This window comes from Periplaneta americana, chromosome 7 (assembly GCF_040183065.1).
Source record: "Periplaneta americana isolate PAMFEO1 chromosome 7, P.americana_PAMFEO1_priV1, whole genome shotgun sequence".
NCBI lineage: Eukaryota > Metazoa > Arthropoda > Insecta > Blattodea > Blattidae > Periplaneta > Periplaneta americana.
The window spans coordinates 142,261,071-142,277,713 of record NC_091123.1 but is presented as its reverse complement, the minus strand read 5'-3'; the positions used below and the strand labels follow the sequence as shown (position 1 = coordinate 142,277,713).

The following is a 16,643-nucleotide window of genomic DNA, read 5'->3' as shown; positions in this document are numbered from 1 at the left end:
TTATTATTATTATTATTATTATTATTAGAACCAAAAGGACAAATTGGCCCAAGAGTGCAACGTCAAGTAGATGAACTCACTTCTAAATTCGGAAATATAGCTATGTGTAACACGTTCTTCATCAGTAAAGCTGACATCTCAACTCCATAAGCAATACCTAGAGAAAGTAATAAAGACGTTTGTGAAAGAGAAGCCATTTCTTCTAATTCTGGACTCATGGGAAGGGCAGGTAAATCCTTCTTTGTATGATGAAATATTTACAAATGAAGAAAATGAAGTAACGTGCAACCTTAAAGTGATTTCACCCAAATGTGCTGGATTATACGAGTCCTGTGATGTTTATCTTTTTAGACAGGTGAAGATTTTTACCAAATATTTGCAAAATAGCTCTTTCCTTTTACAAACTGGACGACAAATTGCTTCAAGGGAGGATACCCTCAAAATTCATTCCTTAATTCACTTTCAGTTGTCAGCTCCTATATTCAAAGCCATGTTGAAATATGCGCGGTATGCATCAAAATTAATAAACGAACGAGAAGTGTTTGTGAATGTGAAAGATGTCTGTTTCGCAGCAGAAGTGCGGAAAAATGTGTGTGACTGTGGACAACCTTCTTTCATTTGCTGTGCCTGGGGCAGGAAATATGTATGTTTTGTGTGTTTTTATGTTATTTATCATAATGAAACATGTACAAATTGAAGTGGAATAGAAACAAAACAGACACCAGTGACCTGCCTACGTGAGCAATATTTCCTTGTTTATCCTTTACAATACAATGTTAGTTAATTAGTAATTTGTTTAAAACATGACGAAGCGTTCAATATATTGAGAAATATGATATATGTAAATAGATTACTATGATCGCACTATTAATCATTATTAAAAGAAAAAAATATATAGAATCAGTTAAGATTCGAACTCAGGTTCCCTGAATAACAACTCAGCACCCAACCATATGAGCTATGCTTTTACACAATCCAATGCTTCCCTATTAGGCACCTAACGGAAGTATGTCACAAACAATAGACAATATTTCCAAAACGAGGGGTCATTGGCCACCCATACCAGGTATGACTTTAAACAGTACTTCTTGTACTTTCATCTCACACAATCTTATTTCATTCGGTGATATACAGAGCGTGTCCTCTCCTTGTTAGTATATAACGTAATTGGTACCTATAAATATATCGGCTACAACACTCGTTTATAAGAACACTATTTTTCAGGTTCCTAGAGTGACGTTATAACCAAAGTCCTACTGTAATAATGTCAGGATTGAACTCACCTCCAACTTACGGAGTTCTTGGACGAGGGGAGACTCGTATTTCAGCTTGCAGTATTGCTCCGGCGTATACATGAACCCCTGAGACACATCATCATAATCCAGGAAGCAGTCGTCGCCGGTTACGGCGACGCTTGTTGATGAATCCCGGCCTGCCGAGATCCCCAGCACCGCCGCTGGCTCACCGTCCCTTGCGTTTCTAACATCCACATCATAGTAGTACGAAGGCAGCGCCGAAAGTGGCGGATACTTTGCCTGCAATACAGCAAGCAAGGGCGTCAACATTTACTCGGTACCATGTGTGTGTGCACATATAGAAAATTCTGCGCGTTATAACAGTCTCTGGAATAAACGGTCTCAGTAAATGAAAATCACAAAAAAATTCCGGTAAGGTTTTGAATGCCAAGCACTTGGATTACGAATCTGGCTTTTGACATTAGTTTTAACAGAAATAACTCTCACATAAAAATTTAACCTCCCCTCATTATCCTTGTATTCCCCTTGTTCTCCTTATATTCCCTTCCCGTCTTTATCTTCACCTTGTATTCCCCTTGTTCTCCTTGTATTCCCCTTGTTCTTCTTATATTCCCTTCCCGTCTTTGTCTTCACCTTGTATTCCCCTTGTTCTCCTTGTATTCCCCTTGTTCTCCTTATATTCCCTTCCCGTCTTTGTCTTCACCTTGTATTCCCCTTGTTCTCCTTATATTCCCTTCCCTTCTTTGTCTTCACCTTATATTTCCCTTGTTCTCCTTGTATTCCCCTTGTTCTCCTTATATTCCCTTCACTTCTTTGTCTTCCCCTTGTTCTCCTTTTGTTTTCTTTGTATTCCTTTCCCCTCTTTGTCTTCACCTTGTATTCCCCTTGTTCTCCTTGTATTCCCCTTGTTCTCCTTATATTCCCTTCACTTCTTTGTCTTCCCCTTGTTCTCCTTTTGTTTTCTTTGTATTCCTTTCCCCTCTTTGTCTTCCCTTGTATTCCCCTTCTTCTCCTTTTGTTCTCCTTATATTCTCTTCCCCTCTTTGGCTTCCCCTTGTTCTCCTTTTGTTCTCCTTGTATCCTCTTTCCCCCTTTGTCTTCTCCTCGTCCTCCTTTTGTTCTCCTTGTATTCTGTTTCCCTCTTTGTCTTCCCTTGTATTCCCTTCCTCTCTTTGTCTTCTCCTTGTATTCCTCTTGTTCACTTCGAATTCCCTCGCCCTCTTTTTCATCCCCTTCTTCTCCCTGTATTGTCTTTGTTCTCCTAGCTTTCCCCTTGATTTCCTTGTATTCCTTCTCCTTTCATTTTCCTTGTTCCCCCTGTTTTTCTATTGTTCTTTTGGCATTCCCCCTTTTCCTTTTTTCCCCTTCTTCTTTTCATCTCCTTCCTCTCTTTTTCCCCTTCCCTCTCTCCTTTTCTTCCCCTTCTTCGCCTTTTCATGTCCTACTCCAGTTCTTTCTATTGTCCTTTTACCCCTTTCTTTTTCTTCCTTTTCTTCTCCTTATCTTTTTCTTCTCCTTTTCAACATTTTCTTATTTTCTTCTCATTCTCCTTTTCTTCCAAATCTACTTTTCTCCACTTCTTTTTTTCATCTCCTTGTACTTTTTTCTCTTTTCCTTTTCATCTCCTTCTACTTTTCTTCCCCTTCTCCTTTTCAACTCATTTTCTTCCCCTACCTCTCTTCACCTTCTTTTCGTTTATACTCTATCTTTTCCCCTCTTCTCTTTTTCATTCCCTTCTCATTTTTTCCTTTCACCTTTCTTCCCCTTTTCCTTTTTTATCTCCTACTTTTCTTCCCCTTCTCCTTTTCAGCTCCTTCTCATTTTCTTCCCCTTCCTCTTTTCATCACCTTCTTTTCCTTTATATTTTTCTTTTCCCTTCGTCTCATTTTCTTCCCTTCTTCTCCTTTTATTTCCCTTGCTCTCATTTTCTTCCCTCCTCCTTTTCTTCCCTTCTTCTCATTTTCTGCCTTTCTTCTCCTTTTCTTTCCAGTCTTCTCCTTTTCTTCCCTTCTTCTCATTTTCTTCCTTTCTTCTCCTTTTCTTTCCATTCTTCTCCTTTTCTTCCCTTCTTCTCATTTTCTTCCTTTCTTCTCCCTTTTCTTTACATTCTTCTCCTTTTCTTCCCTTCTTCTCCTTTTCTTCCCTTCTTCTCATTTTCTTCCCTTCTTCTCTCTTTCTTCCACTCTTCTTTTCAGCGTCTTCGTCCCCTTTTCTTCTCCTGCTTCTCCATTTCATCACCTTCTCACTTTCTTCTCCTCATTTTCTTCCCCTTCTTCATGTTTTCATTTCCTCCTTTCCCTTTTCTTTCCCTTCTCATTATTTTCCCTTCTTCTTTTCTTCATTTACTTCGCCTTTTCATCTCCTTTTCTTCCCCTTCTTTTCCTTTTCATCCGCTTCTCACTTTCTTCTTTCTCCTCCTTTTCTTCCTCTTCTCCTTCTCACCCCTTCTCCTTTTCCTCTCCTTCTCCTTTTCATCCCCTTCCCACTTTCTTCCTTCTCCTCCTCTTCTGCTCCTTCTCCTTCTCCTTTTCATCCCCTTCCCACTTCCTTCCCCTTATCCTCCTTTTCTTCCTCTTCTTCCCCTTCTTCTCATCCCATTCTCCTTTTCTTCTCCTCCTTTTCAGCCTCTTTTCCTTTTCATTTTCATCTACTTCAAATTTTCATCCCTCTCTCACTTTTCCCCCTTCTTCTCCTTTTTATCCCTTCTCAGTTTCTTCTTATTCTATTTTACCCCCTTTCTCCTTTACATCCCCTTCTCATTTTCTTACCCTTCTCCTGCCTGTCTTCCCTTGTTCTCCTTATATTCTCAATGTTCTCTTTCTCTATTTGTTCTAATTTTATCCCCTTTTCTTCTCGTAACCCCCCTTTCCTCTATGTATGCCTTGAATGAAGGAAAGGACAATTAAAATAAATGTCTAATGAACGAAAGGATGAGTGAAAGGACGAGCAAATGAACAAACAGACCAACGAACGAACGAACGGATCCAAGAACAAACAATTAACTGATAAATGAACAAAAGAACAAAAAAAGGGATTAATTAGTTGAACAAAGTACTTGACTAAAAATTTAATCAACACAAAAATCAAGTGAATGAATTGATAAACAAGTGAATCAACGACGAGAGGGTGAATAAAGGAGGAATTAAAAAAGAATGAAAAGCTGAAGTAACAAATTAATGGATGAACGAAGGATTAAATGTCCGAACAAACAAATCAGTACACGAATAAAAATAGTAATCACAAAATGAATCTTGAATCAACGAATAGATGAAAACATTAATACGATAACTGAGTTAGTGACAATTAATGAACGAATGACTAATAAATAAATGTGAGAATGAAAGGCAGTACGAATGAGTAAATTAACAAGGAAATGAAACAACTACTCATAAAAATGTGAATGAATATATGAATCAAAATGGAGATGATATTTGACCGAATGAACAAAAGAGGAAAATGATCAATCACTGAATCAACAAAGGAATGTAGAAACAAATGAATGAATGAATAAATAGACAAGTAAATAAACCAATTAAATAATGAAATAACAAAAGAATGACTCTAAATAATCACTTACAGAACGAGTGATTGGACGAACGAAAATACGGGTACAAGATCCAAGTCATAAAATCGAATCGATGTATAGAGTTACGAAATAACTACCGAACATTTTGAGGAACAAAATTTCGAAGAGGTAAGTCACTAACTGAATCAATCAATTATTAAACAAACAAACAAATAAGTAATTAAGTAAGTAACTAAATAAATAAATAAATAAATAAATAATGACTGAGGTAACAAATATACCCCAATTAAACATAATATAGACGGTTAAGAAGTAATATCTCGTAGCCTCTCTGTAAATTTGCAGGTGAAATAAGTGTTCGAAATAGTAATATACGTTACAAGAGTGGTATGTTGACGTTTTCATGTTCGAGGAAAAGATTGAAAAAGCGAAACGTAGTTGAGCTTTTTTAATTACCGAGAACATGAAAACAAACATACCGCTCGTGTATCGTACATTATTTTGTGCGAAGAACGTTTATTACATATCTGAAAGACGAATTTCTAATTAGTTGCAATGAAATCTCCATGTTGGTTTCTGTTTAATGATGGCAACTTCGGAAAACCAAAATATCTTTCTTCAACATTGTTGCTATAGGCCTAAAATGTTTTCTGTGTTTACTATACTCCAGCAGGCCGTGATATACGTCTGTCTTTTTTTCCCCCCCAGTCTATAAATGCGGACTTAAAACAAACGATAAGGTTATGTAATGATTTATTTTTCATTTTAATATTTTAACAATATTATTTATAAAACATATTGGAGCAATAACATCGGCATCTGGAATCTTGTTGATTTTTTCACGGCTTCCTTAATGTTACTTGTATCAGGAATGCAATAAGTTTCGTGAAGTAGTAGACTTTACTTAATTTTTGCAAATATTTAAAAACAATAATTAACATTGCAATTTAGGTGAAATTGCAGTGGTAACTTTCCAATTTATAATTATTACTATGTTAAACGTCTGTAAAAATGATATGTTAAAAGCCTAAAGTAAAATGAATGTCGCGCTTAAGCGGTAAGAAGAGGGAAATTGTTATGTGTGTTACGTTGGGAATACTGAATGTGGTATTTCACACTTACCGCGTATTGGTTCTGTGCGGAAAACAAGCAAATACGTTCGATCTCGCACAAAATTAATTTTTATAAAACTAGACAAACTTTTTATATATTTTGCTGATTTATATATTTTCTATCCCAGGACAAAATATTATTTATTGTCCAATTTTTTTTAACATAATAATAGTGTAGTTAAACTAAATGACCATTTTTTGCAGATAAGAGATGTTACTTCTTAGCTATCGATATTAGAATCTCAATCAAATGTTCGAGAACGTATAAAAAGGATAACTGCCCTAAAATAGCCAACTAAATTTAACGCAATTTTAATTTCTACACACAACTGCAATAGCTCGTTTTTTATGTTCTAAAATTAAACGATCATACATTCAAGTGGAAAACTGAATGTCTTGTTTTCACGTTGTAACCGCTGTGATAAGATGTTCTCTACATGAAACACCGATTAATTTTGAGCACGGGAAGAAAAGTCTGTACATAGAAGCTGTTACAATACAATATCATTTTGAAGTACATGAACTTTATATGAAGATGTACACAAACCTTTCTTTTCTTTTCGTCCATCATCTTCTTCGTTAATCGAGAGACCCTAAATGCAGGATGCCGCTTCAATTCCTTCGAGGCTTCCTCCACGGGAATCTTGCCCTCTAACACGAGCATTTTCTCGCGCTCAACTTCCTCCGCCTGAAAAATTACATTTCTCTCTCTATTAAGGCTTCCAATATCTTCCCATTGAGCAAGGCTATGTAGGTATACAAATGCATATATGCATAAAACTTATATATAGATATAAATAAATGAATATATATAATTTATTTATCTTTTATATATACTGCATATAACCTATAGCTACACTTAGTCTATATATTTAGGCAAGAAGTGAGAAAACAATGGCTCGTGAGTTATTTTCGGCCCGCGAGACGATTTCTTCTGGCTCTTCAGCGAGTAATAGTTATTTATTTTTTTAGTAGGTTATTTTACGACGCTTTATCAACATCTTTGGTTATTTAGCGTCTGAATGAGATGAAGATGATAATGTCGGTGAAATGAGTCCGGGGTCCAGCACCGAAAGTTACCCATCATTTGCTCATATTGTGTTGAGGGAAAACCCCGGAAAAACCTCAACCACGTAACTTGCCCCGACCGGGAATCGAACCCAGGCCACCTGGTTTCGCGGCCAGACGCGCTGACCGTTACTCCACAGGTGTGGACAACAGTTATTTACGATATAATGGCAAAACTGGCATTTCATTCTGTGCTTAGAGATCTTCGCGGAACATGGTCTATTTTTGTAATTAATTGTATTAATTTCTGGTTAGCTGCTCCTTATCATCTATACTAATAATAAATCTGTAGCCGAAATTTTTCTGGTAATTTTCGATTTTCCAAAAATAATTGGTCCTAACATATATAATTAACCATCCTGAAACCGAAAATCGCATTTTTGAAATTTTTGTTTGTATGTCTGTCTGTATGTTTATTACCTTTTCACGCGATAATGGCTGAACCGATTTATATGAAAAAATTGGAATATAAATTAAGTTCGTTGTAACTTAGATCTTAGGCTATATGGCATTCAAAATACTTTATTTAAAAGGGGGGTTATAAGGGGGCCTGAATTAAATAAATCGAAATATCTCGCTTATTATTGATTTTTGTGAAAAATGTTACATAACAAACGTTTCTTTTAAAAATGATTTCCGATAAGTTTTATTCTTTACAAAATTGTAATAGGACTGATATTTAATGAGATAAATGAGTTTTAAAATGAAAATAACGCCATCTAAGACGGTGCAATGAATTAAGAACAAATGACTTCGTCTATAAGGGGCCTTGGACAACAACAATCGAAACAGGGGCCTTGGACATCAACAATCGAAAGCTATTAAACATAGCCTACAGAGAATGTTTCTGTGTTTGTATGAAGTAATGTCAGAAGCTAAATTAACCGATTTGTATAATTAATTATTATTTCACCATTGGAAAGTGTAGTTTCTCTAGATGGACATAATGCTATAATGTTATTACAGTAACGTCTGAGTAAATCGAGGACAGGTAAGATTAAAATAGCTTCTTATGCACAGAAAATTTGATAGACTATTTTATACATTCGTTTTCTGTATTTCTTAAAATAATATTTATGTACACTCATATTAATCTCAGAGAATTAACGAACAACGAGAGTGTATTGATTTAGTATGCAGTAATAGTACGTTAGCTTAGGAATCCATTATTTTATAATTCAAATTTTAACTATGCTCAATTGAATAGTGTTAAAATACATAAAATATATATGCAATAAATGCAATGCAAAAAAAACTGGGTAATGAGCGAAGCAGATTATCTTGCGCTGTTGTAAAAGTTGTTCCCTGGATCAAACGTCCTATTTTAATTATGTAATTACTTTATATTTATTTCTAACAGGTGCAGCGGAGCGCACGGGTACGGCTAGTTTCAAATATATTTTTGCCTGGGCTCGTACACGCATTATCACAAATTAACATTCCACTTACATTTGGGAAGTTTCGAAAAAAAAAAACAATCAGCCTAAGCGGGATATTAACCCATGCCCGAGCGCAGCACCTGAGCAGGAATTCCACTAGCTACCTCTACACCAGGCCTGGACGCTAATAACTCGATTGAGCCACTGCAGACTACTCCTTAACTCCCCTCTCCACCTTCCCCGGCAGAGTCTTACGTTTCGGACCGATACGAGTACACAGAAAGACAAGCATTGCTGAGTGACAGATTGTATAAGGCAGACATCATAGCTTTCGGGTCTTGATGGTCGCCTAAAATCCACCACTGATGCACACTGCTTTACTGTTCGCATTTCAGGAGAAGATTCGAGCGAGGAATGCGAGTTTTTCCCCCACTTTTATACCAAACTCCGACCGGAACCAGCTGGCCAATGACTAAGTCTTGTTTGTCCCAGCCGACCAATGACACTATCCACATCCACCTGCTCCTTCAAGGACTCTGAGGGTGCTATTCATAGACATTTCGCTAGCCCGCGCTACGAGCGTGCTAAACTAGCCCCAGCTATCGAATGGTTACTTGTACAGGATTTATATCATATCATATCGCTAACACTGGTTTATGAATACGAAAAACGTTAGTTCGCTGATCATCCACCGGAAACCCGCGCTAAGAATGTCTATGAATATGGCAGTTACTAGCTTACCCTCTCCCCTTACCCCCCCCCCCAAGGACCATACTCCCTCGCAGGAATTCTCTTGTGAAATTTGGATAGCGCTATGTGTTTGTTTCTAAAGCCGTGCAAGCGAAAAAGACATGGTCGGAGGTATTTCCAATCCTTTTCCCTTTCCCTTTATGCTCAGGGCTGCTCTACACCAATTCTAAGAATTTTATTACTCTTCAAAATATAATAATAGCGCACGATTTATATAAATGAGGTTCCTTTCAGCTTCATTTCCTCTATGTGATTAGTCCCATTTAATTTTTAATGCGATTAATGACAATTCATTACGAACCATTACAGAAGTGCATCAGTTACCCCTCCCCTCGACGTAGTAAACGCTGGAAAGAGCTGAGATGAAAACTTTATGGAAATTGTACCAAATAACTCTGCTAACTTTTCATCGTAAAATGACATCCAGACAGCCAACGACACAAAAGTCAAATATGACACAATATCCGGTGTATGTAAGATTGAAAAGGAAGTTTTTATACGATTGAACTAGAGCAGAGAGGTGGTTAAGATGTAACTTTCTTTTAGGAGGAAGTTTGCCAGATAGAAAGAGACAGAAAAAGAAAGATAAAAAGGCAGAAAAGAGAAAGAAGGGGGACGGGGGTTTATACGTGAAGAGGAAATTAAGTCAACTTCTAGAAATTATAAACTCTGTTTCACGCATCCACTTAATACTATAAAATGTTTGGAATCATAATGGTGATTTTCTTTCATTCTTTAAAGTTATTCATCATCATCATCATCATCATCATCATTATCAATCACTAATAACCACCACCACCCTCATCATCATCATCATCATCATCATCATCATCATCGTTGTTTCTAACAAAAATCCAAGGCTAACTATATAGCAGTTCGGCTTAATATCAGATAATCTCGGAAAGCTCACGTCTAAAGTTAGCATCTGTTTTCTTCCTGAATTACATTCATATTTATGTTGGTGTTTTCTAATGCCAGGCGTTTGACAATAAAGTCATTTGACCTCTTGCACTCCAATATTTTTCAAAGATATTGTCATGGTCATGTCATATTTATGACTCGAATTATTTGTTTAAAATAATGCGGATGTGAACATGGTTTTAAATGTAGTTTTTAAAGATGAACGTCTACTGAATAATTTCAAGGGAAAAATTGTTCCGGGTCGGGTATCGAACCCGGGACCTTTGGTTAAACGTACCAACGCTCTCCCAACTGAGCTACCCGGGAACTCTACCAGACACCGATCCAATTTTTCCCTCTATATCCACAGAACTCAAAGTGGGCTGACAATCGTCAAGAAACCAACATTGAGTGCACACTACATACGAAACAGAGAATTAGATTCTGAATGGGAGAAAAAGACGCAAAATCAAGTTTGCAGAAATGAGATTTTTACAACCTACTGCTGGGTATTACCTAATAGACCGAGTGAAAAATACAGGTACAAGAACACAATTCTATTTAATCTAACTAAAAAAATCGACACTTAAAACTCTACATATAAGGACGGGAGATCACCGAATCCAAAAACTTAAAATGAATTACAGACCAAAAGGTCATAGAAATGAAGGTCGACCCCATACCAGATGGCACGAAAACTCCCTTTCATATCGGAACTGGTATGGCATAGTTGCGCCCCGCGGTCAATTGGGAGGCCTAGCATGGCATAGTTGCGCCTCGAAGAAATCAGGTAGCGGAATGGACATGGCATAGTTGCGCCTCGAAGAAATCAGGTAGCGGGATGGACATGGCATAGTTGCGCCTCGAAGAAATCAGGTAGCGGAATGGACATGGCATAGTTGCGCCCCGAAGAAATCAGGTAGCAGAATGGACACGGCATAGTTGCGCCCCGAAGAAATCAGGTAGCAGAATGGACACGGCAGAGTTACGCCCCGATGGGCATAGTACACACGAAAGTGATTGTCATAAAATAAATAAATTACTTAAAAATATTATAGTGTTAGCTGCATTTTTCTAAGAACATGTATTCTTCTATTTTACCGCTTCTGAATTCCTCGGTCACGTGGTTTAAAAAATGGAGTCTTTCACAGTATGTTTTATTATTTCATCGGGGTGCAACTATCCCATGCCCCTTTTCTCTACCTGTTGAGAACGGGGCGCAATTATGCTCACAAAACAGGGACTATGCCCTGCCTATAGGAACAGGCCAAAGGGCGTAATTCTTACAACACAAGACGAAGAATAACTTAGCCTATTATTTTAACTCTACATTTCAGTATTGCAACAGTTAATTTCGTGGATTTTGTCCCATTACCTATGATTCTAATACAAGTGTAATAATTATGTATATTTTGAGAAAAAGAATAAGTTGTCCTTTGCATGAACTTGGGTATACTTTAATGTCTAGGTTAAATTTGGTTCCAAACGTGACAGGATAACACTATTATCCTTTGCTAGCATTAGAACATGCATTTACTCCGCATAATATACGTCACTCATAGCAGGAAGTTGTAACAAGTGGCATTTGGAAGAAGTAATTGGTTCGCAGAAGCTTGTGGCGTCTGAGCACAGGCTCCAAGAAGACCATTAATCACTGACAATAAAGTGGTGGAATTTCCGTGCAGACTAGACGTGGGTATATTCGTGAGCGAATACACTCAACATTAACATGAAGAGCATCATCATTATTTTTAACATCAACGTTATTACTAACACCATCACTGATTAACATCACACCAGCACTGCCATAATAATCATTACCAACATTATCACTTATCATCATTATCATGTACATCATTATCAATAATAATTAGGGACACAATTTTTAGGTTTTTGAGAAGTTCATTTGGAAGTTACTGGAATAGGCGAAATAGTTTTTTTTTTTTTAGATTTTTTTTTCCAAACTGTGAAAGGGGTCGCAAAAATGTACGGTTACAGTCAAATTTAAATAAAAAAAAACATTTAAATAACGTAAAATGTAGCACAAAATTAATATTTTTAAGTTTTCTTGACATATTTACAAATTCGCAATTTTTGTTCCTTCTCCTGTAACATGTGTGATTCAAATAAATTCAACTATTATTAAACCTAACATTTTTTTTTTGTTCACCGTTGTGGCTGAGGGGGTTAGTGAGTCTAACTCCGAACCATCGGGCCCGAGTTCGATTCCTGGTCGGGACGAGTTGCCTGGGTGAGGTTTTTTTCGGAGTTTTTCCCTCACTCCTATGGATGAATATCAGGTAACTATATCAGGAACTCATCTTCACCACTTTCTTTCCTCCCCTATCATCCTTTCATTCATCATCCTTCATACTTCTTCTGGTTTTCAGATCGCTCTACAGGCGGCCCTCCGAAGCTGCTGGCTCTCTCGACCGGTCTCCGTGGATTGTATTCAAGTGATGATGGATAGTTTCTGCAACGGAACCCGGGGCAGACCTTCTCGGGGGAGGACTTCCGCCTCGGACCGTTAAGGGAGCCTTGGGGGGGTTGCTGAAGCAGGAAAGGTACATGGACTCTGTTGGCTGTAGGGATCGGTCGTAAGGGGGTCAAGTGGTTAGGTCTGTGCGCGTAGAGGATCGGTGGGCACGCAACTCATCCCATATAGGGGGTGTACAATAGACCTCAGGTCGTATTGCGTGGGATGTTCCCTCCCTTCCTCCTAACAAGAAGAAAAACCCTAAAATTTTATAGAACATAATTTCAATTTGTACTCAGATAACTACAAAAATTGAGAATAAGATAGTCTGCACAGAAACCTCAGAAAAAGTCATAGCTCGTATGTGCACACGCAGTATCAGAGTCTTCTAGCAGCGAACATGGCCGAAAACTTCACGAATTTCAACGATGCGACTTTTTCGCAGTTCATTCATCTCAAGAGAAAGTTCAGTCACTTCATACCCTTCTACTGACATGTTATATCTGCAAGTAGTGGAAATTCCAAAATACATACAGTCTCAATTAGTCCCCTTAAGAGAGTGAAGCCTCTGAAGGACGGAGGACGGCCCCCTACACAAAGAAAGACGGAATTCTACGTTAACCATGTTATCCAAAACTGAAGGGCTAAAGATAACATATTTGGTCGCTTTCTCCAGTGCAGAAGAGAATACAAATTTTTAAGATGCATTGAAATTTCTAATATAGGCTATTTATATAAACGCAGTAAATATTAAACAAATACATATTAATTATGACTTAGGTTTTTTTTTTTTTTAGTTCTTAAGGTCCAATTTAGTTTTTTTTTTAGGTTCAACAGAATTTACATATATGACTCTTATGACCAGGCTTACGATCCGGGACACTTTAGCAACCAATGTATAATAATAATAATAATAATAATAATAATAATAATAATAATAATAATAAATAATATACTAATAAATAATAATCAGACTTCGGCCTAGGGACACAGAGTAACCAGTATGAAGTTTAGAGTACACATAGTATAAATGACGTCATGACCCGTGTGAAGGGATGACTGCAACAGCATAGGTTGGTCCGTAATGTGTATTACCGTTCTGTGTATTGCTGCTTGGCTGCGGTACGTGTAACAGGCTTCGGCGTAGGGACACCTGATTAAAGGTTACAACTCACGTTAATACTTTAATGGTAGACATTTACTGTCTACACTAGGAATGTACTGTATATACTGCATCTGTACAGGGTGAAATATATTTTGTGCCGTACTGTGACGGACTTTTTACATGTTGAGACAAGAAGTATCGGCGCGCTCCATTTCCCACTCCACTCGGCCACCACAACACTTTCGTCCGTGCGTTATGAATTCATGCGTTTCTGTGCCCAGGACCGAAGCCTGATAATAATGCACACTCATTTTAATGCATAATATTCAATAAATTGGTTAGCAATGAATAGGTTCATGTCAGCTGTTCGTTACTGCACTCTATCTGCAGCGCGCTCGCTTACACGTAAGGGTAGGTACACGTTGGAGCGACGATAAACGATAAAAGAAATGACCTAGCGACGCTTTGGTATTATCAGAGAATCAAGTGTTCATATCGGAGCAACGAGGACGCGGAAAGCGAGCATTTTGATTTATCAGTAGAAGATATTCTATACATCCACTTAATGAAAGAAGATATATAGGAAATATCAGCTGCTAGGTTCAAGTTTAATATAACTTAAATACGTACAAAAGTAAACCCGTTTCTCATCCCAAAGGTAGTATAAATTCGTTGTGCTGTGATTAGTTATTGTGATCACATAATGTATCACGAATAAATACACAACTGATCAATTTTCCAATATCTACAATAATTAATTTAATATGCCGAAATAATAATAAGTCGATAAATATTCGAATATAACCACCTGTCATTATACAGAGTAATATTATCTTAATCAGAGATCATATGAACGACAAGAGCGAAGAAAATGGTACTTTTCTTTTTCGTCGCTTTTATCGTGTATCTTCGCTTTTATCGTTACTCCAATATGCACACCTCAATGACAATGCATGGTTCAATTCTCTCTGATATAGCATCGGTGCTTCTTTTATCGTTTATCGTCGCTCCAACGTGTACGTACCCTAAGATGGACAACATGGCAACATCGCTCCCCCTTCTTTGTAAGCTGTCAAGTCGGAAGTAGTTTTGATCACACCATAGTTCATTATTCATTTTAAAATGTAGCATTCAGGTATGTTAGCACATATTTCTCAAACATGTAAAGTATATGAACTTGTATTTATTTTATAACCTAAGAATATTATTATTTCATTTTTGTCTGTGTACGAAATGTCACATCCATCTTAACAGAATTTGTTTACTTGCTCGCAAATTTTTAACGTTAGAATAACAATTCTCCAAGGAATTTAAGCATTTGCATATAAACTGGAACAATCAAATATTCATTTTTCTGCGTCCGCCTCGACCTCTAAACTTCGCGAGACCTTTACTACTTTTATACATGACCTAGACCCACAACCGATCACTTGAAGACATCATGTGAAATTGTAAAATTATTGTATAACTTCATTGCTTCATAAAAATGGAGGTGATTTACATATTTGGACGGACTTTTTCGTGTAATGTATTTTTCCTCTGACATGAAGCTTGAGTCCGCATGTTACGGAAGCAATCAATGCTATATAAGACTCAGTAACGAGGGCAGGCAACCAATTATGCAAGTCTTGAAGGTTCCCTTCGTCTTCCTTTGCTTAGCCGTACCCAGTCTTTATTTAAATCAATTTTCCTTTTGTAGTGATCAATTAGGCAACTTCGTTACATAAAAAGAATTATATCTAGACCTATTTGTGATCACTCAATTCAACTGGCTCACAATTAAATTGATATCACATGGATCTTCTAATGGCGTTACGTAAATTTTAACTACGGTGAGAATATTAATTATAGACTTCAATGCACTGAGAACTAGAAACAGATGGACTCTTGTTGAGAAAAATATGTATTAAAATATTATAATTCCATAAGCAGTAAAATGGGACTCTAACTGAACTAAATACAGCGACTTGAAAATCACGTACGTAACCAATTGCAACAAAAGTCGAAATGGTTGTATAATAGGGAGTATTACTTCTCAGAACTTTTAGTGCAGACGTACTTAAATACAACCTACTCCAGCAGTGACCAAAACTCGAGCTGCAGCGATTACATGCGACAGACAGCCTGTGAAGTAAGGATATGGAGGAAAAGTACTTGGCATGAAAACTACAACCAGTGGTGGTTCCTGTACTGACATCTTGATCAATCCCGCGGATAAAAATCTCAAGCTTTCCTGTAACAGTAATGTCACTGCTGTCATCAAGAGCCAGTGAATAATATACGATTTTTCTTGCTTCGTTTTTTAACCTTCCTCTTGAATATAATCAGGAATTTTCTAAATCCTTCTCTCGATACTTGGACGAGAAATTCGTCCTTTTTCAAAATTAAAAACTTCTTATGGACAAGTTATTTAAGCTATTTTAATCATTAGTCTTGTGAGAAATTCTTTTCTATTAAAAGGCTTTAGAACACAAGATATTTCAAACTTCATTAGGTAGTTGACTATCTTACATTTATTTATCTCATCTTTCTCTACCTGCCTGTGATTTAAGACATGTCAATTCCTGGCGTTTAACAGTTTGTTGGCACATAATATTGAATTAGTTTTTCTGTAATATTATTATTAAATGAATAACTAATAAATAGTTATCCTCATATAAAAATCAAGAAGATTAAAATTGAGATAAAACTTAATAATTTCATTCTTCTAGGGAGAAGATCTAAAAATATAAATATTCATGCACGTACTGGAAAACTATAGAAACATATACTTAGAGGTCAGTAATAATAATAATAATAATAATAATAATAATAATAATAATAATACATTATCCAGAGTAGCAATTGTTTCAATATAATCCTAATTGAACCGTTGAGCAAAGTAAACATATTAGATTTTGTCCGACAGAACAACAAAAAAGTTCTCCTCATTCTTTACGAAACCACTTCTTACTGTTTGTAGCGACATGATACCGCCACTGCTTGCCATCAGTACGTGAATGAAACACACAGCAATGTATAGGAAACTTCTCGTACCCGTTTGAATGTCTGTGATTACACGATGTAATCAC

At 36.8% G+C, this 16,643-nt stretch overlaps 1 protein-coding gene across 1 annotated transcript in view; it reads right to left on the bottom strand.

Annotated features, from left to right (window-relative positions):
• LOC138703497 (uncharacterized) overlaps positions 1-16,643 on the bottom strand; it is a 228,257-nt gene that overhangs the window by 21,724 nt on the left and 189,890 nt on the right. Inside the window, exons 3-4 of the mRNA XM_069831398.1 lie at positions 6,442-6,582; positions 1,284-1,535 (exon numbers count right to left, since the gene is read on the bottom strand). Of these exons, the coding sequence (XP_069687499.1) occupies positions 1,284-1,535; positions 6,442-6,582 (393 nt within the window). The remainder of the gene's footprint in view (positions 1-1,283; positions 1,536-6,441; positions 6,583-16,643) is intronic.